Source organism: Parus major, chromosome 1 (genome assembly GCF_001522545.3).
Source record: "Parus major isolate Abel chromosome 1, Parus_major1.1, whole genome shotgun sequence".
Classification (NCBI taxonomy): domain Eukaryota; kingdom Metazoa; phylum Chordata; class Aves; order Passeriformes; family Paridae; genus Parus; species Parus major.
The window spans coordinates 16,846,932-16,872,738 of record NC_031768.1 but is presented as its reverse complement, the minus strand read 5'-3'; the positions used below and the strand labels follow the sequence as shown (position 1 = coordinate 16,872,738).

The 25,807-nt window shown below is 42.5% G+C and overlaps 1 protein-coding gene across 1 annotated transcript; it reads right to left on the bottom strand.

Moving 5' to 3' along the window:
• Window positions 1–220: 220 nt before the first annotated feature.
• ACE2 (angiotensin I converting enzyme 2) lies at window positions 221–25,554 on the bottom strand. Its single transcript, XM_015631329.2, has 18 exons — window positions 25,225–25,554; window positions 22,161–22,319; window positions 20,186–20,279; window positions 19,432–19,575; window positions 17,992–18,104; window positions 17,382–17,490; window positions 16,567–16,664; window positions 14,887–15,056; window positions 13,667–13,893; window positions 12,727–12,871; window positions 11,051–11,149; window positions 10,289–10,411; window positions 9,782–9,954; window positions 8,805–8,863; window positions 4,232–4,332; window positions 3,116–3,232; window positions 1,677–1,871; window positions 221–1,040 (listed from the first exon to the last, which is right to left on the bottom strand). Exons 1-18 carry the CDS (start codon window positions 25,420–25,422, stop codon window positions 920–922), a joined length of 2,445 nt encoding a protein of 814 aa, XP_015486815.1. The 5' UTR covers window positions 25,423–25,554; the 3' UTR covers window positions 221–919.
• Window positions 25,555–25,807: the final 253 nt, after the last annotated feature.

Sequence of the window (25,807 nt, the reverse complement as noted above, 5' to 3'; positions counted from 1 at the left end):
TCTCTGAACACTTCTAAAGGTGGAGATGCCACAGCCTCTCCCAGAGTACAGAATAGCAAACCTGGTCCAGTGCTGATCTGTCCTCCATGTGAACTGATTTTGTTTTTCAGGTGCAACCAGAATTTCCCAAGCCCCTTGAATGTAATAGCAAAATTGTATTTGTTGTACACAGCATTTGTAATGTAGTATTTATAATAGTGGAGACAATGGCCAAGGTATAGGGAAAAATAACCAAAACCACTTTGATCACTTAGTATTTAGGAAGTTTCCATTTTTAATACAACATAAAAGAGCTTTTTTTTTTTTTTTGAGGGAGCATGGGCTATTTTGTTTCTACAATACTTATCAAGCAAACAGTTAGAAAAATAACTTATGATTTTCCAATAAACCTCCAGTGCTTGTTAGTCTTCATCCAGTATCCATTTTACATTGATACAGATTTCTTGAAGGTGCAAAAATTGCAGTTATATCAAATTGAGTTCTTTATCACTAAGGTTCTTCTGATAGTCAAGGGATTTTTCATCACTTTTCAACACTTTTGAAGTCTCCATCTGGAAAGATCAAGATGTTCTTCAGGAGTATATGAATTATTTTTATGTGTGTCTTGGTCTGTATATAACTGTATACTTCCAAGCCTTTGTTTCTCATTACACAGGAAACCAAAGTTGGATGCTGCACACACATGAAAAGCAGCACAGATGGTGTGTAGTGTTATGCACATAATTCATGAAAAGCCATGCATGTTTTCTAGTTACCACACAGAGAGCAGATTTAGTTGCTTTGGCCATGAACCAGCAGATTAATGGTCAACCAGAAGACATTGTTTGATGACATCCATGGTGTTTTGCTCCTTTGCTAGGCACTATTGTTAAAAGTGAAATGAAGAGAAAACCAGAAGCCCTTATTGTACCCACACCATTTAAAATGATGTTTGTGTCTCTTCAGCTGGCTCAAAGCCCAGGTTGCTTCTTCCCTCTTCTCCATAAGGGTTCACCTCTTCATGATTTGATCCTGCTTCACCTTTGCTTTCTCTTGCTCTCCTGTAATGAAAATTCATTTTATATTAGATCATCACTGTTCTGTTCAAGTCCTTCTGGATCCCCAGAATTCCTGACTGTAAATAATACTGTGTTTAACTGGAAATATTTATATAAAAGAAATCAAGTTAGGTTTAAGAACTGTAGCAAATCTGCTATGTTCTTAGAAACCCTGCTAGTGGAGGGACATAGAAAACCAACCAAGCTATCCTTGTTAATGCAACAATATTTAAGGAAAATATTACTACTATACAGCCTGCAATCAGATTACAGAAAACTACAGGTGCTGATGAATGTGGGCAACCCTGCTGTTGGAGAAAGCACCACATTCCCAGCAGGACATCCCCTCCTCCCTGCAGCAGGACTGGCAGAAGCCTAGCCGCCCTGCAGCTCCCTGTGGACAAAGCTGGTTAAACTGATGGTGACAGGGAAATTGCACTAGGCTGCCAAAGCTGTCATGTACTGAGAAACAGGGAGATGAACCTTTAGCCAGCACTGTTGATGGGAAAGGGACAACAGGTTTTCATTCCTTAACTTGCTTCAAGTAAAACTGAAGCCTCATTTCTAAAAATCCTTATGATTCAATTATTGAGACATCTTCCAGTAGCCATGAGCATAGTATCAAAAAATACTACTCACTTTTTGCGATCTCTTTGCCCAGTGATGATCAAGGCAATAACTCCAACGACAGTCAGACCCATGACTACCCCAAATACAATTAACCAGATGGTTACTGGTGGTTCATAGGGTGCAGCCAGGGTTGGAAGTATTCCCACAAACTCCAGGGTATTATCATCCAGTCTGAAAGCCTCATTGATTCGTCCTCGAGACATACTGCCATTGAATGCAAATTCAAAGAGTTTCATACATTTATTGGAATGAAAGGAACAGTTTTCATTTCTTTTATGAATCTCCAGCATGCCAAGCTTCCCCTGAGCTGTTCAGTTGAAAAGGCTGCAGAGGAGGTACTGCTAAATCCATATTCCTTCTGGCATGTGAGAGACAACCACAGGAACTTAAAAAACCCTTAACCTACTGCAGCTTAACCGACATGTTCAGACACTTTATGGACTCTTAAACTCAGTCTTAACATTTATCAAATGAACCTTCTGATCTTCTCTCTTTGTATTCTTCATTCTCTTTACTATTTCTTGTCTATTGAAAAGTTTCTTAGTTATGCCACATAAAACCACAGCTTTGACATCTTACCTGTTTCCCTCCTACAATCTTAAACAATTTTGACTAGTGTTTCTCACTGCCCTGAAGACCCTTTCCCTGCTGTATCATCTGTGCCTTGTTTTTCCTTAAACTTCCACGTGTGCTATTGAGCACTAACCCAAGAGTAAATTTCACAGCCATACTCTTTTCCCTTAGTTCACCAATTTATCTCCCTGCTTCTTCAACCCCATATCGTGTTGATGCTGCTTTTAGATTTGTGCCCTCTTCATTTCCTACTGCACATTACCCACAATTTTCTGCAGAGCTGCAGTTTTACTTATCATTTTTATAGCAATGAATTACAGTGGTGTCACACCATGCTGTGAAAGACCTGTAAGTTCACTGACCTGTAAGTGGGAGCTAGCCCCTGCTCTGACCTCCTCTATATAATCAAATACATCTGGCTGTCTTTCTAGTACACCATTATTCTGGAGTCCTTGTTAACAATAATTCTTGTACTGACTTTTCAAAATGAGAGGAAGAACACACGTGTGCATGCACACATCATTACTGTATTCCATATTTCAGTATATAGAATAGTTCCTGTTAAAATTTGAGCAATTAGATTTGCTGGCAAGGTATGATGCAATGAGGTGTGTTTTGGCAATTTTACAAGTCCCCTGAAGCATTTTACTTTGGCTGTTGTCCAAATAGATGCTGCTGTCTGATAGATGGTCTGTTTTCTTTCTGTCATAACACTTCATCCTAGTGTCTCTCATCCCACTATTTCCATTTTAACTGCAGAATTTACTTTTTTGTCACTGCTTCTGCCTCAGCTGACTTAAGCACTGCTTTCCCTTCCAACCTTCCATCTGGTTGGTTGGTTGTTTGGTTTTTCCCCCCAGAGGAAAAAATCTCACCTGATGGCATTTTCCACATCAGCTTTGGGCACAAGATCAGCAATATCACCTGGCATGCTGACAGTAATGTAGAAGGAGATCCTTTGTGTCTGCTCCCTGACATGAACGTCTGCAATTCTGAAGGGGAAAGAGAAGGAAAAGGTTATTTTCATTGTTGAGATGACATTAGCTTTAAATTTGGGCAAGTGAACAGTTGTGTTTGATTGGCATTGCCAGGGGTTTAGTTTACACTGGGGGAATGTTTCCTAGTGAAATCAGCTGGGAAGTGAAATAAATTTTCCTGCCAGAATTCCTTTTTCTATGTGCTGATTTGTAACTTGAGCTGGAGAGAGTCTCCTTCATACCTAAAGGAAGTCTTGATGTAATTTTCCACAGCACATAATCACTTGCAAAACAGAGAATGTTTGTGGTTGGTCTCAAGAATGAGGTGATGTATGAAGTACTAAGTGGGGAAAAAGTAGCTTTCTTCCTTATTTTTCTAGAGCAGATTCTAGATACTACATGATTGATGTTCTATAATGTCTAATAGCTTAAGAAGAAAGCTTATGAACATTACGGAAGATACTTAATCAAAGGGGGTTTTTTCTTACCAAAATCACTTTCAGATGAAAGATTTTATGCTTGTAACTGAACCTAGATAAAATTAGTAAGTGTGTACCAAATTCTAGTGTTTTATAGTCAACATGTTCATCTTTCCTTGGCCCAAAACCCCTTGGATATTCAGTACAATACACATACATAGCTAGAAATGTTTATTTCTAATCAGTGTACCTTTCCTGATATCCTGATGTCAGTGTTGGGCACAAATTGTCAAGGTTCATCTCCATCAGTGATAAGCTGAGGGAGACAAAGCCTTCTTACCTAACTTTAGCACATTATTCCTAAACTTCAGGCTCTTGAGGGGAAAGATACCATATACCCAAGCTGGCATCTTGCCTTTTACAAAGAGCGGATGTTTGACATTGTTTCATTGTTTGTTATGTTGCTCATGCTGAACATATTGTTCATTATTTCACCTTACAGTTGACAGAAGGCACAGTTAATCCCACCAGTTCCTGTCATTAGCCAAGCAGGAGCAATGCAGGCATAGCAGGCACAATTAAGCAAGCCACTCACTGGAAGGCAACTTGCTGTTTCTTCACCTTTGCGAAGTATTTTCTCATGGCATAGGCGACAGATGACTTGAACAAGAAGAGCTCGTTCTCATCCCATTCATACTGCAGGAACAGCACAAGAGAAATTCCTCAGAGAGGGCAAGAAGTTAGAGACATCAAGAAATCCTTCTAAAAAGAAATAGCAACCGTAATGCTTGGCATGCGCTTCAGTATTACTTATTTGTGCCATGATAGCACATCAGAAACTAACCCAAACCCTTTAGATCTGTTAATCTGGGCACTGTGCAGGAGGATAACCAAGGAGGCATCCCTGCTGCCAGACATCATTCTGTCCCTCTGCAACCTCTAGCACCTTTATATGGGACTGCTGAAGATGCTGCAGTCCCAGCACACCTCTGTGACTTACAGGGAGAAAAGGCATCAGCGAGGCTATTCCTACTAAATATTGTGCATTTTCTTTGAAGTTCAAAGATTTCAATATTTAGATCTTGCTTTAATCACATAATTTTATTTGCAGACCTGTTCTGTTAAGGAGGAGAAACTTTGTGGTAGAGTAGTCGTGTGAAGGTGGCTAATTTATTTGCTTGATGAGCTAGGATTTTTGTTTGGGGTCTGTTTTGGTAAAAAACTCTTTGTATCAGTACTTCTGCAGTAAGCATATATTTGGTTTTTTCCCCTGGAAAATAGATAGGTGATATAAAAAAAAAAAAAATAAATTATTGCCTATGTGCATGCTTCTCCTGGCCTGCCTTATGAGTCCAAAGTTATTCGCAGTGGAAGACAAAAACAGCTTCTCTGGGGCAGGAACCAAGAGCTGTACAGGGGGCAAAAACCACCACAGGAGGTGATAAAGCAGCCTGGTCTGTTGTGAAATAGCATGTGTGCACAAAGGGAAAATTCCCAACTGAACTCTGTGGCAATATCTTTTTATTCCCCTCAGGCATAGATTTGATTGTGTTTATGGTACCTGGGAAGGAAAGCCTATAAATGCTGCCAGTGATAGACAGTCAGCTCCTGACTTTCTTGAGTATTATTCAGGAACTTGTGGTAGAAGGCAGCTCTGTTGTAACAGGCTTTATAAAACACAGCTACATTTTTCAAATGTGTCCACTTCTTGACACTGATGTAAAATGAGAGAGATGTATAAATATCTATGAGGAAGCCAGGGATAGACAGGGATAAACTGTTTAGCTGGGTTGCAATAGGACAAGGAGTAATGGTTTTAAACTAAAAGAGAGTTGATTTAGATTAGTTACTAGGAGGAAATTCTTTACTGTGAAGGTGGTGAGACATTGGAACAGGTTGCCCAGAGAGGTGGTGGATACTCAGTTTCTGGAAACATTCAAGGTCAGGCTGGGTGAGGCTTACAGTAGCTTGATCTAGCTGAAGATGGCCCTGCTCGTTGCAGTGGGGTTGGGCTGGCTGATCTTTAAAGGTCCCTCACAACCTAAAGAGTCCTGATTCTATTGATAAAGGGGAGGAAAGGGCAGGAAGAACCCACTGCTGTCAGTCCATTCAGGATCAAGTCCCGGGAATAGCACAGGTACCCGAGGCCATGGCAATCAGAGCAGTCCTCAGGGCATTTGGAGGGCAGGGGCTGTGCCAGCCCTGGCCATTCCCAGCAGGAAAGGCTGAGGCTGAGTCCCCTTTGCAAGGCAAAGGCCCCAGGCTGTCTCTTGCTTGCACAGCCCTGCACTGAAAGCACCTCCTCCTGTTACTGCTGCTGCCTCCGGCAGCTGGCACTGTTCACTACACAGCTAAGAGGCTATTGCTGGGGTTTCTCAATTTTCTGTTTATGCCCAACATCTTCAGGCTGGCAGTGCTGCTTTTCTATTATTATTTTTTTTTACCTGGATCTAATTTAGCTTGATTCCTCTACTGACCCTTTCTGTACTTAGCATGCTACCTTTTTAATAATTTATTAATTTCTCTCACTTATATTTTGTCTTTTTCAGTCTAATGTATTTTAATTGCCACTGTGCCTCTCAACTGCCTTTATAAATACTATTATTGGCTGTGTGGATGGGAAGTACCTGGCTGGCTTCTGGTCTGTGTTTGAGTCATGACTGTTCACACAGCTTCCCCAGGCATCTCAAGCACCCACTGTACACTGTGCTTCAGAGAGAAATGAACTCTGCCAAGCACCTCTGCTCTGTTACAGGGTGTTCACTCCAAGATCCGATATGTGATTTGAAACACGGTGTAAGTGTGCCTGTGATTCAAAAAGGACTTTTCATTGTAAAATACATCTAATTGCCTGCTGGCTGACAGCTCTCCATTGCCTAACACTGTCTTGTGTGACAGCCCTTTACACACATGGCACTGTGATCATACACATGGCATTGACCTGGTAGAGAATTTTGAATCCATGTTTGGAGTGGGGTCTGGTTTTCAAGTGGCAGTCAGGGGCTGGTGTTCCTGGAACTGTTTATTTTAAATATGACAGACCCCAAGGGATTCAGTGGGATCGTGTAGCACTTTCTCTTGTGGGCACTTTCACAAACCCCCAGCTGAAGCAAAGCTGTGGATGTTTCAGCCTCATCACCAGATGTACCGGTGATCCAGCGATGCTGCGGCTGCAGCTCTAATCTCATCAGCCTGAAAACAATTAGCATGGTAATTGAGGCAGTGCACGCTCTGCTACAGCTGGCGTTGAGCCCAACCGAGAGTCTGGATGCTCAGTTTGCCACATCGTGGGGCTATCGAAATGTCACCGCTGGTAAGAGCCAGGGCTGAGCCACGGCCTGGAGGCTGTGTGAGCTGCAGGTGTGCCCAGCACAGCTCCACCTGAGCTCAAAGCAGGAATCTTGCCCTGCCTGCTCTCTCCAGGGCTAACGAGCACAAATACAAAACTGCTTGCTGGCATACTCAGAGTGCTTTATGCTGTTAGGTCAGTGCAAAGCAACTCAAAATATACCTTACTCAAACAATTGCAATGTGGGGCCCACAGCTTCTGTGCACCGTGAGCTGTGCAAAGCACAAAAACACTTTGCTCTGTGTGGCTGGGCTGGCATTCCTGCCCGAGATTCCCTGTGCCTGTGCCAGTTCATGCATGTGCCATTACCTGCTGCTGCCATAGCAGCATCCAGCCATGTCCCTGGGGGCTCAGCAAAAGGGAAATTGGTGGGGAGGCAGAAAGCAACCGAATAGAAAAGGGTTCTTGCAAGTTGGTGATGTGAATTGGTTTTGAGAGGAAAATGCATGGCTTGCTCTTCAGAGCTTAGGAACCTACTGTCCATACAATAATTCAAATTAAGTAATCTGTATGAGATTGTTTTACAGCTGCTCAATTGCACAACAAAAGACTATGATAGCTAAAGGCAGGCATAAAAATGATATTAAGCTAAACATTAACCATAATGACTAATAAACGTGTTGTAATATGGAACCTTTTTATGCTGTTGATATCAGTTTTGAATTGTATCTAACTCAACTAGGCAGTCTAGGAAGCAATAAAACTCCAGTGGGGCTTGCATGTGAGAGAGTGATTGAAGCAAAAGCATCAGTTCATATGAAAAATGAGCCCATGGTTTGTGTCTTTGCTAGTGCAATAGGCTCCAACACGCAGGTCTAAATGACCTGCCTGATGATATACTCGTTCTTGGGAAATTACTAATGTCCTGCAAGGTGAAAATAGCTATTAGCAGGAATGAAGTGTCTGCACTTAAACCTTCTACACTGCCTCCATGAGATTAGCATAAAGAGGAAGAGTTAGAATAAGGAGTGAATTTTCAGCCTGGGTTAAGCAGATGGGCTAAGCCAATGCTCTGTTTAAAATCGTAAAAGCCATCTTTGGCTTTGATGAGATTTTTTCATTGCTGTAATACATTTTATTGGACCAGCTGGTATAATTGGGGAAAGCAGATAAGCTCTTGGGAATGAAAGCCCTTCTCCTCATCTGAAACAGAAGCAGCTGCCCTGCACTGTCCCCTACACTCTCAATAACAAAGCTGTCTCTGCATCAGGGTGGGAGGGCAGGAAGGCGGTTGAATATATCAGGGCCTGGAAATATTACTGTAAACAGCCAAATAAAAATCTACAAAGAAATGCTAACAGATGTGTTTCAGTTTGAAAGCAAGAGCATTCAAGGACAGTGAGTGGGATCCACCAGCCTGTTTTAAATGTGAAGTTAGCTGCTCTAGTAACTTCTGAAGGCAGCCACCATAGCCATGACAATGGCAATTAGAAGAAATTAGGTAGAAGCTTTAAGTGGACACATCAACAAGTGGGGAAAATACAGCCATTTTCATGTACACAGGCTCCTCTATGTTAGCCCTCCAGGCCTGCTTTGTAGGAGGTGAAAAATCATGATTGGTATCTCTACAGAATAAATCATCTAGCTGAGATGCCTTTCCTAAAATGGGTGGGCTCACTCCCTGGAGAAGTTCTTCCATTAAATCTAGAGGGAACCTTGACCACAAACTCAGACAAGACATGTGCTAACCCTCCACCTGAGCTGATGCCACCCTTCAGACACAGAGATCAGCCATTCCCTGACCCATTTTCTGAGCCATTATCACAACACCTCTGTTGCCCAAGCAATAAGAAGGATGCCACAGGATGAACACACTCACCGCCTGGTCCCCCAGAGCTGACTTCAGGCTGATGCGCACTTTGATGGCATTGTTATAATCTGGTTTAAAAAGAAAAAAGGGCCATGTTAGAGCTGCAGCAACAAAAAGTCTGCTCCTGGGAAATGCTGAGGTGGTTAAAATTTCCTTAGAAGTTCCCTTGCTCTCCTTGGAGAGATTTTATTTTTTATTATTTATTATTTTATCAGTGGGACTGATTTTATTTCCCTTCAGTCACCTCTACTGCAAACACACTCATCTGAGCTGTCAGTTCCCAAGTCTGGTTTTGTAGCAGATTAAAGAAAAATTAATCTCTCCCACCACTGGGAATGAGCAGCTTAGATGCAGATGCTGATGCCTGGTTAGGTGAATCCCACTATCAGAGACTGGCACAGGGCGGTAAGAGTGTTTTCCAGTACCAGCAATCATTACACAAATGTAACTTGGCTGGGTCATCACTCAGTGTCACAATAAGCTGAAAAATGTATTTTTCCACAGCCTCCTCCTTTTCCTCTCCTTGAACTCCCCTCTTTGACTAACACATGTCAGAAAAAGCATAGCAGTAATATTTTTGTACTGGCTTGCCCCTACACCTGGCTCCCAGGACCAGTGGTTCCCAGCTCTGCAATACAGGCACATTCTCTCAGGAAAGTGCAACACAAGACCAAACCCCTGAATATTTCTTCCTTCTGTAGAGCTATCCCACACTCTGAGTACTGTCATTATGAAATAAAAAGGCACCTCCATTTTTGAGAACTGAGTGGGTCTCTGACCAAGACACGTGCTGACTTCTCCAGCTCTGGCCATGAGGAAGCCAAACTGTTTTCCTGTGAGTAAAACTTACAGCTCAGTGTTTATTTACCATAACCCTGTTTTTCTACAGAGAATATCCTCCAAAAGCTACAAAAGAGAGGAACTTTGCTAACCAAGGGTTGTAAAGAATAACTAGAGTCCTTAAATCACCCACAAGCTATACATACATGGAGCCCAGTCTGTTTTCCAGCCAATGAATCTGCCAGAATTGTTCCTTTTCAGCCACTCATATAAAGGTTCAAAGTAGTGGAGCAAGGGAGTTGCATTCATGTATTTTTCTCCTGTTACACTTTCCAGTGCTTGAGTCCAGGGCTTGGATCTCCCTAATGCCAGCAACTTTCTGTATATGTGGAATGAGAAGTAATATGTTATTGCCATGTTCCATCTAGACAAGAAAAACACTCTGTGATCAGTATAAAAGTGTTTCTCTTTGCTTCTGATTCACTTCTTTCTCCCATTATTCCTATTAATAAAAATATTTTATTTCCACAAACAAGTAATTAAACTTTTGACGTTTAGAACCTTAGTATACATAAATTTAGTCAACTTGTCAAAATGAATTGAGCAGGTATAGGCTAAATTTACAAGCTAGGTTTATTCTTGATGCAACCTCATTTATTCCAGAAGCTTTGTAATATTCTGATCTATTATGTATGAGAAATGTGCTTTGTTACCTGAGTTTCTGCCCAGCTGCAGTGGAGTTGGTAATGTCACATTTGTGAAGAGGGCCAATATGGTTAGCTGCCTTGCAAAGTGCCTCCTGAAACTGGAACTGATAGATGGTGCGGGTGTAATACCTAAAGGAAGGGCAAGGAAAAGGGAGGCACAGGTTGTATTAGCTGACTGGCAAGGAAACCTGGAAGCCTTTGACCTTTGGAAAGCTCTGCTGCATCAGCTGTCACTCCTGTTTGGGAAACTGCACTGCAGAGAGAGGCCAGCTTGTATTTATAGGCTAATCTAAATCAAATTTAGCAAAATGCCAAGATCAAATGGGCTAGAAGAGCCCCAAATCTGTTTGTTGCCACATAAATCAGAAGAGAGTAAAGCTTTTAAGGTCCAGCTCTCTGCTCTGAGCCCTCTAAAATGAGGTGGCTGGGACACAGCAGACATCCAGGGCTGCATGTTCATGGCCCAAATGACACGGGGCACAGTGATTCTACAGCAGACAAACACCTCATACAGAAGTGCTCCTGCTGGTTTGATGGCAGCGTGAAACTTTTCTTTTCAGCAAGAGGGTCAACAGCCTCCTCACTGCTCAGAGATCATTATGGAACAACCCCCAATGAACAGAGAAACACTCCCATTGAAACCAGCAACCTTCGGTCTGGGCTTTAAACAAAATAAGATTGGGTCCTGAGAGTCTCCAGCAGAAGTTTTGGGGAGTTGAGGATTGTTCTGTAGACAAAACTTAAGTCATGAATTAAACACTGCACTACCTTATGAAGGAGTAATCGTTGGCCACATGAAACAGTGTGGCAGGGTCACAGTAGGTTTCATCATGAGGGACTGGTTCCACAACACCAACTATGTCTCTCCTGCAGATGAAGGAAAAAAAAACAGGGTTTCTGTTTATAGACAATAAGCAAAGGTAATCTGACTCAGCTTTTCTTCTGGTTTGTCTGATACATATGGACACCTCTCACTTGCAAACAGAAGAATTCCACACAGTCCCCAGTAACCCCATGCAAGTTCTGCTCCACAGAGCAGGTGTGGAGACCACAGACAGGAAACTGTTTGGAAACTCATAGTGCAAGGAAGGGATTTTTCTGATAGCAGGATGTGCAGGGATCAATTAGTGGTATGAAATAATCTGCAAGACACGAGCTTCACAAAACCACCTCATGTCCTGGGCCATCCCAAGTTTAGAGACCTGTGTTTTGTTCTGGGCAAGGGCATGCAGAGACTGGGCAAACCAAAAGGTAAATGGCCTCCTGGGCCACCGGGCTGGAGATGAGCTTTCTCTTTATTTTCCTCTCCTGAGACTGTGTTTCCTGAGAAGTACTACAGAAACAAACCCATACCTTGAGTTCTGAAAATTGTAATAAGCTTCCATGGATATATTTTTCATAAACCTGTATTTCAAGTAGAGTGCTTTGCAGTGCCACTGCAACAGATGTCATAAGCTTCCCTGAATAATCTGTCATTCTATATTTCTCTGACATCTCTGCTACTTTTGAATACATTGAAGCTGATTGATTTTTACAGTGGGTCAGGAGGCTTGCATATATCAAGTTTTATTATAGATTCTGATTGCTGATGGAGGCTTACTGTTCATGTTAGTGTTAGAGTTCAGGCTCCATTTTCAGTGTGGGGCTTGTTTGGTTTTTTTGCATTTTTCTGCTCTCATATTAAAACCAACCTGGGAAATTACAAACTCCACTCTGAATCATAGTTATTTTTAATCTTGTGCTCCAAGGTGCTGAAAATAGACTGATTGATGGGCATAATCTGAAAAGGCACCTCTGGCTGTTACTTGCCCAGGGAACTGTATTTTCTTTACTGTGAAAGGTGGTATCTTAGTACACAAGAAAGGAAAGATTCAGTCTGAAATCTTTCAGACAATTTGCCTCCAAAAGCACTATAGGTGGGGAGGAGACACAAAGCAGAGAAGTGTGCTCAGATATTCAGTGGATTGAGATCTGCATGCTTCTCTGGCTGGCAAGTACAATGAACTTCACTTTCCACTTGTCCTTAAGGATGTGGGGAGCAAACCAGTGCACATGACCAATGACACTTAGAGAAGGGCTGTACTTCAGCTGCAAAGATGTCTTGGGGAGTCTGTCAGGGGGACAGCAATGTTGATCTGAGAGAGGCCATGCAAAGGTCATGGGCTGTCTTTATCAGATAGCTGGCATTAGAAACAGGGAGAAAGTCTTTTGAGAGGTAGAGTAAACTGCTAGGGGCTGTACAGGGTTAATGGGGATACATGGCTTATGAGACATTGTCTGGATCACAGTTGGGTATTTCTGTCTGGCACTCTACTGGTATTTACAGAAACACCCAGAGACACAGTTCCTGCCCTATGGAGGCACAAACACCTCACCATGGTGAGTAAATAGGGTTATGTTTGCAGGTTCATATGAAAAAAGTCCCCTCTGTTTCTCAAACTTACTTCATCTCCCACCACCGTTTGGTCCACTCCTGCTTTGTAATCTCACCCCTAAACACCATCCACCTCCACTTCTCCAGCATGTAAGTAAAAGGCATTGTTCCAACAATCGTTAGTGCTTGTTTGAGAAGAAAGTTGATTTCAGTTTCTGAAGAGAGAAGCAGTTAAGGTAATGGTTACAGTAGCAATTAGTATCTGATTAGATGGCTAAAGCTGCTTCCCTTTACAGTTAATGCTTACATCTCATTTGAATTACAGATTTTCACTTAAGAAAAAGTGGAAGGAAGAATATTACTGGAAAAAACATAAGATAAATTAGGAATTGTACACTGTTTTGTCTCTCTTTCTTTCTCCCAAACTCTTGAATAATCTAGTTCTTTGACAACAGTCAATGCTAACATTTAGTTACCCATCACTGAGAACCTTTCCAGTCTTCGAGGAATTTTGAGCTGAAGACATCTCAAAATGTATAAAATGTGCATCTTTGTCCATCTAAGGCAGTACTCAGAAGCCAGATGAACTACATTATAATGAGGGCCTACCTATGATGTCACTCAATATTCACTTAAGTGTGAGATGTAAATCTCAAGGTTTCAGTTTCATTTGAACACATATCTTGATAGAGATATGTATGGATTCATGCAACAGAGATTGAAAAGAGTTTTGGAGACCCATTTAAATGAACTATGAAGATTTAAGGGTGGGTTGTTCAGTACTGAAGGTAGTGAAGTGTTAGCTCTTTCTTTTTAAATTATGTAACAGCATTGTAAGGCAGTGATCCTTGCTTCACAATGTGATTTGGGGAAAAATACAGTAAATTAGAGGAGTAAGATTTTCAGAAGCCTGTCAGTTGCTTGCTGAGTTTGCAGGCACAGTCTTCTGCTACTAAATAAGGCCAGCAAGTGCTTTCATATAAATACATAATATTTATGCATTTATTTACCTTCATCATCTTGGAAAGTTGGCTCCAGGAGACCAAGAGATTTCAAGTGCTGAGGAGTGGCTGCAGAAAGTGACATAATTTCACCTACAGCTTCGTGGAAGCCCTCATTGGCACCACTCCTGAGCAGGTAGGGCTGCTCCGCGTATGCCATGTCGTACTCAATGTGGCCCATCTCGTGGTGTGCAGTCAGGAAGTCATCCATGGTCACTTTGGTGCACATCTTGATCCTACACAGCAGAATAAAGTGTCTGTGGTTAGAGGGAGAGGGGCCCAGAGAAAGGCAGCCTGAGCCCTGCTTGCTACAGCCATGGGGCAAAGCCCCTCCAGAGCTGGCAAATGCCTCTTGCAAAACTTGGGCGTCCTGGTATGCAGTGCAGATCCTCCTGCTACAGCAAGACTTCATGGGAAACATGAAAAACAGCAAAACACCTTCAGCCACCTTGAAATTGTCCAGGGAATGAGAGAAAACTGCTGTTTTGTGAGAAGAGCTGCTCCCTAAAACCTGGTGATAAACTCACTGCACATGTGGATGTGACTAACCACCAGCAATCTTAGTAAGACAGTAATTTATAAAACTCTGTGTGTTGGTGACTCCTGCTACTTCATCCTTGTGTAGGTATTACAGGTACTAAATTTACTAAAGGAATGTCTTCCAAATAGTTTTTTTTCACCTTCCCCAGACTGCTGAGGTGGGACACTGATGTGTTTCACTAAGGCTCTGCTGCGCACCAGTTTCCTTCCCTGGGTAACTGAGGGGACTGCAAGAAGGATCAGAATTTCTGTGAAAAGTATGCATTGTGTGGGAACTTGCTGTCCCACTCCTTTCCCAGATGTGGAAGAAATTGGTGGATTTTCATGAAACCGGATAACTCTGCTAAAGATAGACAGTGGACTCTCAGGACATCTTCCCTTGCTGCCATTGCTGCAAAGTGTGCAGTCCACAAATCACAATGGTATCCACCTGAATCTCTGCTTTCTAAGCCCTAGAACATAGTAAATATTTCTCTAATTCATAACAATCTTAGTCACATCTCAGCTAAAATTTGAGAGTAGATCTACTAGTAAATTTGAGTAGATCTTCACAGAAAAAGTTACACAGAAGGGTTTACAGTCTCACAGCATCCTTGCTCTCTTGTCTTCCTCTCCCCACTTTTCAGCCAGAAAAAAATAAAGGAGAAATTAGGAGGTGGCACAAAAAGGGGTCATAGCAATTTCAGTACCTGTAATCGTTTTTGCCCAGGTCCCATGCTGTAGGATGGCACACAACCTTCCTGTTGTCTGTCGGCTCTGTGAGCATGGAGTTTTTCCAGAAGCCCTCAGTCATGGGATCAAGGCCAATGGAAACAAAGAAGGCCTCAGCAGATTTGAATATTTTAATTGCATCCCATTTCTGAAAGAGAGAGTGCCACCATTAACCTTGGCTGCTGCATGCAGCCTGTTCCCACTGCCCTGCTCAACACAGGGCAGCTGATTTTGTATTTATTTCCCAGGAGCTTCACAGCTGCACCTGGCCCATCGACAGAAAGTCAGTAGTGTCTGCCTTTGGCACTTCTGTGAATTCTGCTGGAAACTGGAATTAAGTTTTCCCTTAAAAGTTTTGTTTTCTCTGCAAACAAAATAGGCTTCTGTACTCAGAGGTTCAGCAGATAGCACCTGACCCAGACCAGAGAAGCTCTCAATAAAAGATAAGGTAAGATAAAAAATGCATTCCTGGCAGTAATATGTCAGATCTGTGACCTGACCCTTCAGTCAACTTGGGGACAACTCATTTGAGGAAGTGGAGCTACATTCCCAGCAGATGAGCATGAGGGATTTCAGCCAGAACCATAAAACCTGGCAAATGTATCTATGGGAGTTGCTTATCAGATTAAAACTGCATGGTTATGTTCAGGATAATTTTGCCATTCAGCTGTTTTATTTTTCTACCCAGCAGGCACTCTGCATTTACTGGACTGAGCTCTCAGAGACACCTGGGTGGCAAACAGCTCATCTGGATGAAAACCCCAAATGGGGCACACCCACCAACAAGGATGAATCCCCCCATTGCTCAAAGGCTCTGTAAATAATGCTTCCCTTCTTGCAGTGGTACTTCAACTGACTCATATTTATGACTACAAGGAGGTCAGTAGTGTAAAACAGAGGTGAGATTAATGCAAACTTAGGCAAACTGCTAATGAATCAAATTCAACTATTCCTTCTCTTACCAGTATACCATTTCCATGGACTGCTGCCTGAGAGGAGAGTAAATTTCAGGTGAACCATTGCATTTCAGAAAACAAATTCCATCTACCACCCTTTAGTTTTAAAAAGGGAGAAGGGCTTTGGCAAGACTACAGGGAATTATCTTTACCCATGTTCTTGGTCTGGTGAAGGTGCTGTCACAGCTGCTAGCTCTACAGATCCCAAACACAGACCTCATGGTGCTATGCAGTTATCAAAAGAAAACAGGCAGCATTGCAGTTTCTCTAGCTGTATACAAATAAACAAGACTGACAAAAATAAAACAAACTGTGATATACAAACTATTTGATTATGGTAATGACTGGAAAAGGTCATATTTGATAGCAGCCCACTCCAGGAGTCCTGAAATATTTATAAGTACAAAATGTATCTCTTAATGGCTAAGTGTCTCTGAGGAAAATAGACTTTGAGACAAGATTAAGGGGGTCAAAGAGGGTTCAGTAAAACAGAGAACAGCTAAGGGGATAGGTACAGTGAAAAATGCATAAGCACTTAAAGGTGAAAAGCAAAAAAAAGGATGCAAAAAAGCAACACTTTGTTGGCAGTGTGTCTGCCTGAGGGCAGCCATGGATTTCTAGAGAGCAGCTGATATGTGGTGCATAATTTTTATACCCTCTAGATTTGTTACATAAAGCATATTGCATAAAGATATGTCTTACCTTTTCAACCATTGCAGAAGTTACATCAATGTTTGGTTTGGCTGGATAGGGAACAGTCAAGGCATACAGATTTGTCCAGAATCTACCCCACATATCACCTTCATAAAAAGAAAGAAACAAATAAATACTTTAAATGATTTATTATGTACTGCTCAGAGGTGCCAGACAGGTCCATAAATTGTGCAGTGTCAAAAATAGGGACTTCTATTCATCTAACCAGGCCTGATCCAGTTGTGGAGGGGAGCAGCTCTGGAAGGTCATTCATAGGTCAAACTCAGATCAAGGATCCTTTTATTACCCAATATGTGCAATTCTTGGATAATATAGTTTCAGGACTGATCATACTCCTAAAGGTGAGTGAAGACTGAACATCCTTTTTGTTAGTCCACGTGATTGCTGTGCCACGTTCAGGTACACAACTGTTATGGCAGCTTAATGCTGCATCATTTGAAAGCCAAGACATGAAATGTGGGATCTTAGATTAAAATTTGAAAGGAAAAACAAGTGTCTCTGAAACTCTCATTGCTGAGGAAGACAAGTGCTGCAGAGGGGAGAGAAATGTCCCAGACAAGTGCTAAAGTTTTGTGCTATGTGAGTTTTGGCGATGATGAGACCCTGCCTTTCCTTCCTTCCACTGCTGCTAAGCACTTGTGTCATCTCTGCTAGAAATTTATCCATTTCCCCTCTACCCTTCTCTTATCTGTAACCTTTTTGTTAATATCCTGGTTGAACAGTCAGATTACTCTCCACCCATGTGCCCTGAAGGTGATGGTCCTGTGCATTAAGTCAGGCTAAACGTGGATGCATTGACATACCCAGCAAGTGAGCAGGGAGGCCTCCTGTGGAGCTGATGAGCTCAGGGCCATACGCTTGCCCCAGCTTGTGTCTCACATAGGCATGCAGCTGCTCATACAGAGGTTTTATCTGGAGGCAGAGGAGGAGAACAAAACAATTTTTTTTTTTATTTTCACTTTGCTCTATTCTGCTCATTACTCCTAAACAGAGAACCTTGACAGATAACTGCATCCCGAACCTGCAGCTGAGTTTTGCCCCCTGCCTCAGGGGTCAGGCACTGAGTCCAGATTCCAGCCTCAGAAGTCCTGCTCAGGTATGAGGGAGGGAGCATTGATAACTTTTGAGCTGGAATATCAGGGGTGCCATCTACCCCATGGACCCTACCTGGAGGGGAGACGTGGACCTGCAGAGCTCCCTCTTTCCCAGCCTTGGGGGACAAAGCTGGTCCTTGAATGACTACAGAGGTAGAAATGCCATGTATGTCTCCTCACATCTGTTTCTGTTAAACCCACATAGACTGAGATCAGCCAGTTTAAAACAGGTTTCATCTTCATTCATAACATCAGCACATGAGTCCACCATTTCAAAACACAACCCTGAAACCCAGATGAGAACTTTTCCTGCCTCTACCTGCTCAAATGTTTTCTCCACGTCTTCAATCAGCTGGTCACGGCTGTATTTGTAATTCTCTGGAGACTTTGCTTCATAATTTGCTCTCCAGTAGTCTCCATAGTCAGAATAACCTGTAAAGCATGAATGCATCACATGAGGACACCACGTGTAGCACTGCTTAGGTCTGCAGGGGAAGTGCAGCTCTCTGTGGATCCCATGCAGACCTGCAGCCTTCCCCCAAAGCAAAGCATCAAAATGCTAGTCTGGGTTTAGCAGAGAGGAAAAAGCTTCCCTGAGAGTCTGTCTCATGAACATGCAGGTATGGAAGATTTCCAGTAAATTCAGAAATTGATGTCATGATTATATGCTAGTTAGGGTCATTCTCTGATGGAGGTCAAAGGAAACCAGGAGCTCCTGTGGCTGTGAGGGACAGCAGCCTCTGCTCAGGCTGGATGCTAAGGGTTTCTCACAGAAGGCATAAACCAGTGGACATTGAATATGGGCCCCCTCCTCCAGAAACTAAACCACCAGGACACATGCAGACACCAGAAAATTCAGCTCCAAGTTCCACTAAGTCTTCCAGTCCACTGAGCCCCATCAAGCCTGGAGTAAAAGTGGCTCCTAGCTGAAGTCTCTTGCTTAGTGGTATGGAGGAGCCCATAATGACTATGTTTGGGTTTTTTCCCTGTCTTACTATTTGGGCCATATTTTATCATCCATCTCCAGTTTGACAGTTTTTTCAAAACAAGGAGGATGGGAAAGAGGTGATACAGCTGCAGTCTGGCCAAGAGACAGATGATGTAGTTACTTCAGAAACTATCTTAGATGACACCAAAAAAATTAGAAGGCAGCTGCTGCTGTTCCTTGAAAAGACAGTTCCATATGATTTGTGGAGATCTCAAACTGGAAGAACTCATTCCTTAGTACAAAATCCTTTGTGAATGGTCAGCTGCACCTGCTGTCCCAGGCCTACCAAATCTGATCATTCCAGCTAGGGAATAATGCTTATAAATGTACCAATGATTGTGGCTGCTGCAAGAAGGCCAAGGCCCCTAGGAAAGAGGACATGTCACCAAAACTCAGCAGCACTCAGAAGCTGTTTAAATGGAGTGTGCTTGTCCATAAATCACAAATGGTGTAGTCCTGGGTAGTATGTAATGAGGGGCACTGATGACTTATGGCCTTTGGGAAAAGTGCTAACAAGGAAGGGTGCCAACAAAAAGGTGCCTCTTGTTCCAGGCTGGGAAGAAACCTCTGAACTGGTCAATGACAGTTGTCTGTATTGCCTCTTTCTTTGAGACCTGCACACCAAGAGCAAATTATGTGCAAATTATGTATGTGTTTTGAATTCCTGGGAAAATTGTGTAAGATTGCAGTATGTTTACTAGTTTCTGGAAGCCAGAAGGAAAACAAAAAAAAAAAAAAAAAAAAACAGAAAGAAAACAAAATGTGACTTACCATTAAGCCTTGCAACCTCATTTTCAAGTTCAACATACTCTTCATATAATGGTCTCATCATTCTGCCAACACCAGCTCTCCAGCCTTCCCAGGCCCACAGTCTCTCATTATAATCAGTGCTCTCAGCCATAATAGCATCCAGACCTGTCAGAACAAAAAAGAAGGTACTAGGCTTTGAAAAGCAGAATTTTTCTTTCACAGCAGGCAAACAAACCAAAGTGAAAGAAATTCATGAAAGGAGAAGAAAACACTTTGTATTTGATACACTGAAAGATCCCATTATTTCATTGCATCCTTTCCTAATTTAAGGTTTTCCCCTTGTCTTTAAGAAGCAAGAAGCACATCATGAGTCTCTCAAATGCTCCCTCCACATTAGCTTCCCTTAAGTTGGTAGAATGCTCAGGACCGGCCTATCACAACATTGAGTCCAACATGATTGATGGCTGGGAATAAAAAATAGATTTTCTGTGATATAGGCAAACCTCAGGTGACAGGCAGGCTGCCACCTGACAAGCTGAGCAGCCCTCCCCAATTTCCTTTTGCTACAAACAGGAGACAATATGTCTCATGGGCAGAAGGTCCAATGGAGATCCCTGAACTGTGGGGTGCAATTAAATTATGACTAAGCTTTAGATAGCAGGAAATATCTGTTGAAATTACAGCCTGTTATTTTGCAGTCAGGAGTCACCCTTTGGCTTTCTCTTTTTGTACCCTCAGGGTGAAGAACACGGTAAGGCAGTGGTTGGTGTCATACCTGGCTCCAGCACCAAACACTCAGATGAATTGTTGGTTTTACAGACAGTCCCAGTGCTGTAGATGGTACTCATTGTATTTAGCACAGTGCTCAGCTGCAAGTTAGATGCAAGATAGCCTGTTAGAAACACTCTGTGCAAAATAACAGCCAATTATGCTAATTCCTTAAGAGCTAGAATCAACACTTCACCCACCAGCTTAATATTTAAGCATATGTTTGAGCTCAGGAGAGATTAATGAAAGAATTTGCCTAAATGCATTACTGAACCAGACCTAGCTGGAAAAGACAGATAATCTCCCAAAAATATGACATAAACCTTCAGGTTCTTAATATCCAGTCAGACAGAGCTCTGGATTCAATGAGCACTGACTGTCACAAGAGAGCTGTCAATGCACAGCACCAGTAAAAAAAATAAAGTTTATCAATGTGCTTCCATAAGCATGAATCCACATAAAATTTGCAGGAAGGTTGTGGCTTTGAGTGGCAGCAAAAAGGGCCCCTTTGGCAGGTGCTGCCAGGATGACTGTTGCCTGAGGGTGTTTACATCACATCCCACTCATTGCATGGATCTGCTTGGACTCCATCACTGAGAAGCTGTGGCTCATGTCATGGGCCAGCTGAAGGCCAAAATGCACCTGAAATCATTCAGCTCTATCTCAGAACCTATGCTACATAGCTTTGTTTTAAACATTTTTTAATGTTTTCACGTCTTCATGCCTCAAGGAAAACATGTATCACTTTTAGCTTTCCCTGTAGGACTATGCAGTTTCTCACTTAGAGCTTTAAATCAGAATTTGAAAGCTGTCAGTGGGAGGGGTAGTTAGTAGCTCTAATTTTACCTCTGTCAGCATTAAAATAAATCAGTGCCCAGGCAGAATTTGTGTCAGTGAAGAATACTTAGATATTCCTATGGAACCCCATCAGACTGTATAAAAAAGTCATTTTCCAACATGAATTGACTTCAGCCCCAAAGGCCATTATCTAGGAAATTCTAAGTACCTAAACAGGGAGGGTACTGAAGAACATACATCCTCAACAGAGACAACATTAACATTGGTGCACTGTTGTGATCCAAAATAAATATATTTTTGTATGAACTGTCAGCATACCCACCAAGACAATCTCTTTTTCAGAACTGTATCATATTTGGATCAGACAAGAGATCCAGCCAATCTGCTGCTTCCCTTGCATGGTTATTAGCACTGCTGACCTTAGCAGAAAAATCTCACCATCCTTCTGTAGTTAGGGCTGTAGGATCCTGGACTGTTGGTTTCCATGACTCAATGCTATGTTTCAATTTGATCTTCAGCAAAGGGAAAGCAATTTAACTCTTGAGTATATGGTTATAAATTCCTTTTGAGTCTGCATAGCTGCTCACTCCAATTTCACATAGTCATTATCCATATACCTGCCTCTTAGGTGAATTTGTCAGTGCAAATGTTAAATATCATTATGACTCTTGCCAAATCTTGCTGCCCCTCATCAGCTTTCTGTGGAACCCTCTCCATTTTCAGGCATCCCAGGGTGGTCAGTGCAATGAAATATTCCTTCTTTTTCACAATGTGATAATGAACTGTGTTCAGAGAAAGAAAGACTTCCTCCATCTCCACCTTTTTGACTCACTGAATGGCCTTTTACCCATCTCTTTCTGCTCCTTGCCCTAGGTCTGGACTTTACCAAGTACTTACTACATGCGTTTCTCGGTTTTATGGCTGATCCATCTATAAGTGCAAGGACTGCTCTGAGGCGTATTTGAAATTTATTCCACAACAAAACTGCTGACAGAAACGGCAACAAGCTTCCTAGGCCAGACTACCCCATAGTTCTGTATTGCTGTGAGCATCTAGAACAGGTACACTTCCATACTGCATCATCCCAAAACAAGCAGGGTGGTGACAGCACTCAGGCTTGAGGGTGTTATGGAAGGCAGCTGAACTCACCCACCAAAAACGATGAACTACATTCAACAACTTACTCTGTTATATTTCTCTGGTGATAGCACAGATGATCCTCTTTCCTGGAGAGTCTGGATCTGGAGCTTGGTGAGGTCATCTGTGATGCTGTCTACTGGGAAGTTGCTGGCATTCCTGGAGGCCTCCTCGTAAAATGCGGACCACTTGGCACCTGCCTGGCTCTGCAAGGGGTTCACACAACCCTGAATTAATCCCTCCAAAGGAGTGGAGTGGTCTGACGCACTCAGTGAGCAAAAATATCACTTCTAGGAAGAGCTTTATTGGTGAAGAACTCCCATGATTGTGGGCTGAGCACTTGCACTTCACGGTGAAATGGCTAGAGAGATTTTTGGCTTTGTTTTATTCACACATCCAGACAACCATTTTTCTTTGGGAATAACAAAAAGCATGACTGTCTATGCACACCTTGCTTGTTGTAATTGATCCAGCATCACTTTGCTGTGTCTTCTCCTATTCTAAATCACGTTTTCTTCCCTTAATGCTTTTCTTCACCCACCAGTTAGGAAATAAGCCAGGGCACAAAGAGATCTGTCACCCAGATGTCAACCCCCCTTTCTGCTGCAGTAGCAGGAAAACTCAACAGGCAAGATAGTGATCCTGAGTCTGTTTTTAAGGCAAATATCACTTTCTTCTGAAATGCTGGCAAATAAAAGATTATACTTAGGCAAAGGAGGCTCTAAAGAGGTGCCCATATTGGACATTGCTTTTAACACTTCTGCAATTACAGACCATGATATGTGAAACTCCCAAATTTCAGTGCACAAAGCAGCAGCATTAGAACACAATTTGGAGTTGGGACTGTCTTATTCACACTTTTCTAATGTGTTTGTACACAGTTTAACACATCAGCAACATTCCAAATGGCAACAAGAACAGTACCAATTAACCTGGGTCCTTGAGAGAGTTTATTTAATTGTGCTTATGCTAGGGCTTCCCAGCTCGTGGATTGGGCACCTGTAACACCTGTAAAACTGAAGAGCTCTTTCAGGCACCCTTTGCCCTTGTGCAGACACACCAGTAAGACCAACACCTTCTGCGGGGCTGTACCAGAGTTGTTCAGCCCCATGTGTGATGGGCACAGCACCCACTGCTCCAGGCTCCAGCAGAGAGGGGTGGTGGCAGAGGTAAACCCATGGTAATCCCAGCCCCACATCTCCTCCATCCTAGCCATCACTGGGAGGCTTTCCAAACTCTCCCCTTCATGGGAGCAAACAGTGCTAACACTCCTCAGCAGCTTGCAGAGCTCAGTAGGCAAGAGCTTGATAAGCACCCAAAGGAAGAGCAACACTGTGCTAATGTGTTCCTGAGCTCCTTGTCCTGAGCAGGAACAGAGAGGCCTCAGGAGTGGCAGGGCAGAAGAGGGGGCTCGTTGGCTACAAGAGCCAGGGGAAAGCAGTTGCCTTGCTCTCTGATATTTCCACAACTAGAGGAATTGGTTGTTAAGTGAGAGAAATAGTTGTAGGGCTTATGACACAATTTACAAGGAAAATGGATGTGAAGGAGCCAGAAGGGACAGTATTCATTAACTTTCCTCCAGCAGAATGTGAGGAGGAGAAACAGTGGGTTTATTACCAGTGCTGCTGAAGAGATCAAGAGAGAGAAAAAGTTCTCTCTGAACACTTGACTAATTGGTTTTTATTGCTGGTATCTCCTCATGTATTTTATTATCATCTCATTAATGCTGAAAATACTATATAGGTCTTTCATTTTATGTGTTTGGAAACATTACAGTTTAAGTATCTGGTGCCTTGGAAAAAATTCCAGATTGACAATGATTAGTCATTAGGATTTCTTCCAGCAACCAGTCTCCTTGCTTTAATTAAGAAATATGATAATTAAAACATGTTTTAATTAAGTTATATGACCACAAAGTGAAAGACCAGCCATTAAGCAAAAATAGATTTAGGATGTTCAACTTTGCTTTTATGCTCTGAATTGTTTTCTCTAAAGCTTGAGTTAACTTTAAAAAATATGCCACTTCAAAACAGAGAAAAATTCAAGGTGGTTTTGTTCATTTTGAAAGGCTTTGAGCTTACAAGATCCTGAGCCAAGGCATGGCAATATCAGTAACCATGGCTGCCTGCTCCTGCAAGTTCTTGCCTAGAGACCCCGAGGCTGGGGCAGACAGAGGCTAGTGTTGAGAAGCAAGAACTGTTTTGGAAGACAGCATAAGTAAAAATGCTGTGGTCCTTCCTGCAGATAGAAATAGATTTTCAAACCAACATACAAGACCATTGTAATAGAAACTCCACTGCTGCACTTGCTAGTCTGTGATTTCACTTCATTTTTCCCAGTCTAATACCTCCAGGCAGTCTACCAACAGCCCTGACTATGAGAAGAGTGATGGGGGCAGGGGGAAGGTCCACCACTGGGTAACTGGTGTGGGCAGCTATATAAATCCATCAGCAAACATTTAACAGAATTCCTGCATCCAGAAAATATTTGCATATTCACTGAAAAGTAAAACAACTGCCTGTGTCAATAAAAAGCCCAGTGTTTGTCTGGTCTTAGGGAAAGTGGAAGACCTGAACTCATGAGGGTGCAAGATTCAAATCCTGTTTCCTTGCACCACAGACAGCACCTACCCCAGGCCCTTGGAGAAGATCTTCACCCTCAGAATATGCTCTCTCCAAGAGGAAAGGGAAATGTTTTGCTTTTGGAAAGGGAAACTCCACAGAGAAACACTACACAGGAGGCACTGGTGGTGTTGGACTCAGCAGAAGAAAGGATCTCCCCCCATCCAACACAGATTTTAAGGATGAACGTGCAGTATTCCCTTGCCTTTTCCCTCTACTCTCCTGAAGTGATGGCATGGGACAGTCCAGCCTCTGGACATCCCTGTGCAGTGCAGGTAGTCCAGGTACTAACCCAAGGCTGTAGAGGCTGGTAGTGGCCCAGGCACATCTGAATTGCTACATTACAGCAAGGCCCATTACCTCCCCAAAATGAAGCACAGCTACCAGAGAAGTAACACTCCAACTTCAGCCAAGCTTGGTGGAACCAAAACAAACCAGAAAGTGTCAGATTCCTAAGAGAACAGTAAAACCTGCAGGATGGAACACTTACCATTTTATTGGCATTCTCCTCAGTGATGTTGGTGTTGTAGTTCCATGACGCAATGGAGTTCTCATAGCTGATATTTTCTGCTCTCATGTTAAACTCTTCTAAAAACTCTTGGGCTTCTTGTGTGACATTCTGAGGGGCCACAACAGCACTCAGGCCACAGAGAAGCCAGAAGTGGACCAACATATTCATGTTCAGCATGAGAACCTCTCAACAAGTAGGTTTCCTCAGGTAAGCTTCTCTGTTGGCCTCTGCCTCATCAGCCTTCAAGCATGGTCACGGTGAAGAAGAAAGGCTGAATCCAATTTGTGGGACCTTTTATAGGTTTTATTCATTATAGGAGAGAAAGGAAAAAGTTTTTTATGAAAAAGCCAAATAAACAAAAGTCAATTATTAACTTTGGAAAAACATAATTACTCCTGCCATTTTATAGCCTTCTTATAAAAGGCTTTTACTTTTGGTTAATGTTTCCCAAGTGTGCTGTCAATGATACAGCTGGTCACTTTATCTATAGCCTACCCGTGTCTCTGGTAGCCGAGGTTCTGTCAATCCTTTAACAGGTTGGTGACAAGCTGTAAAAATATTT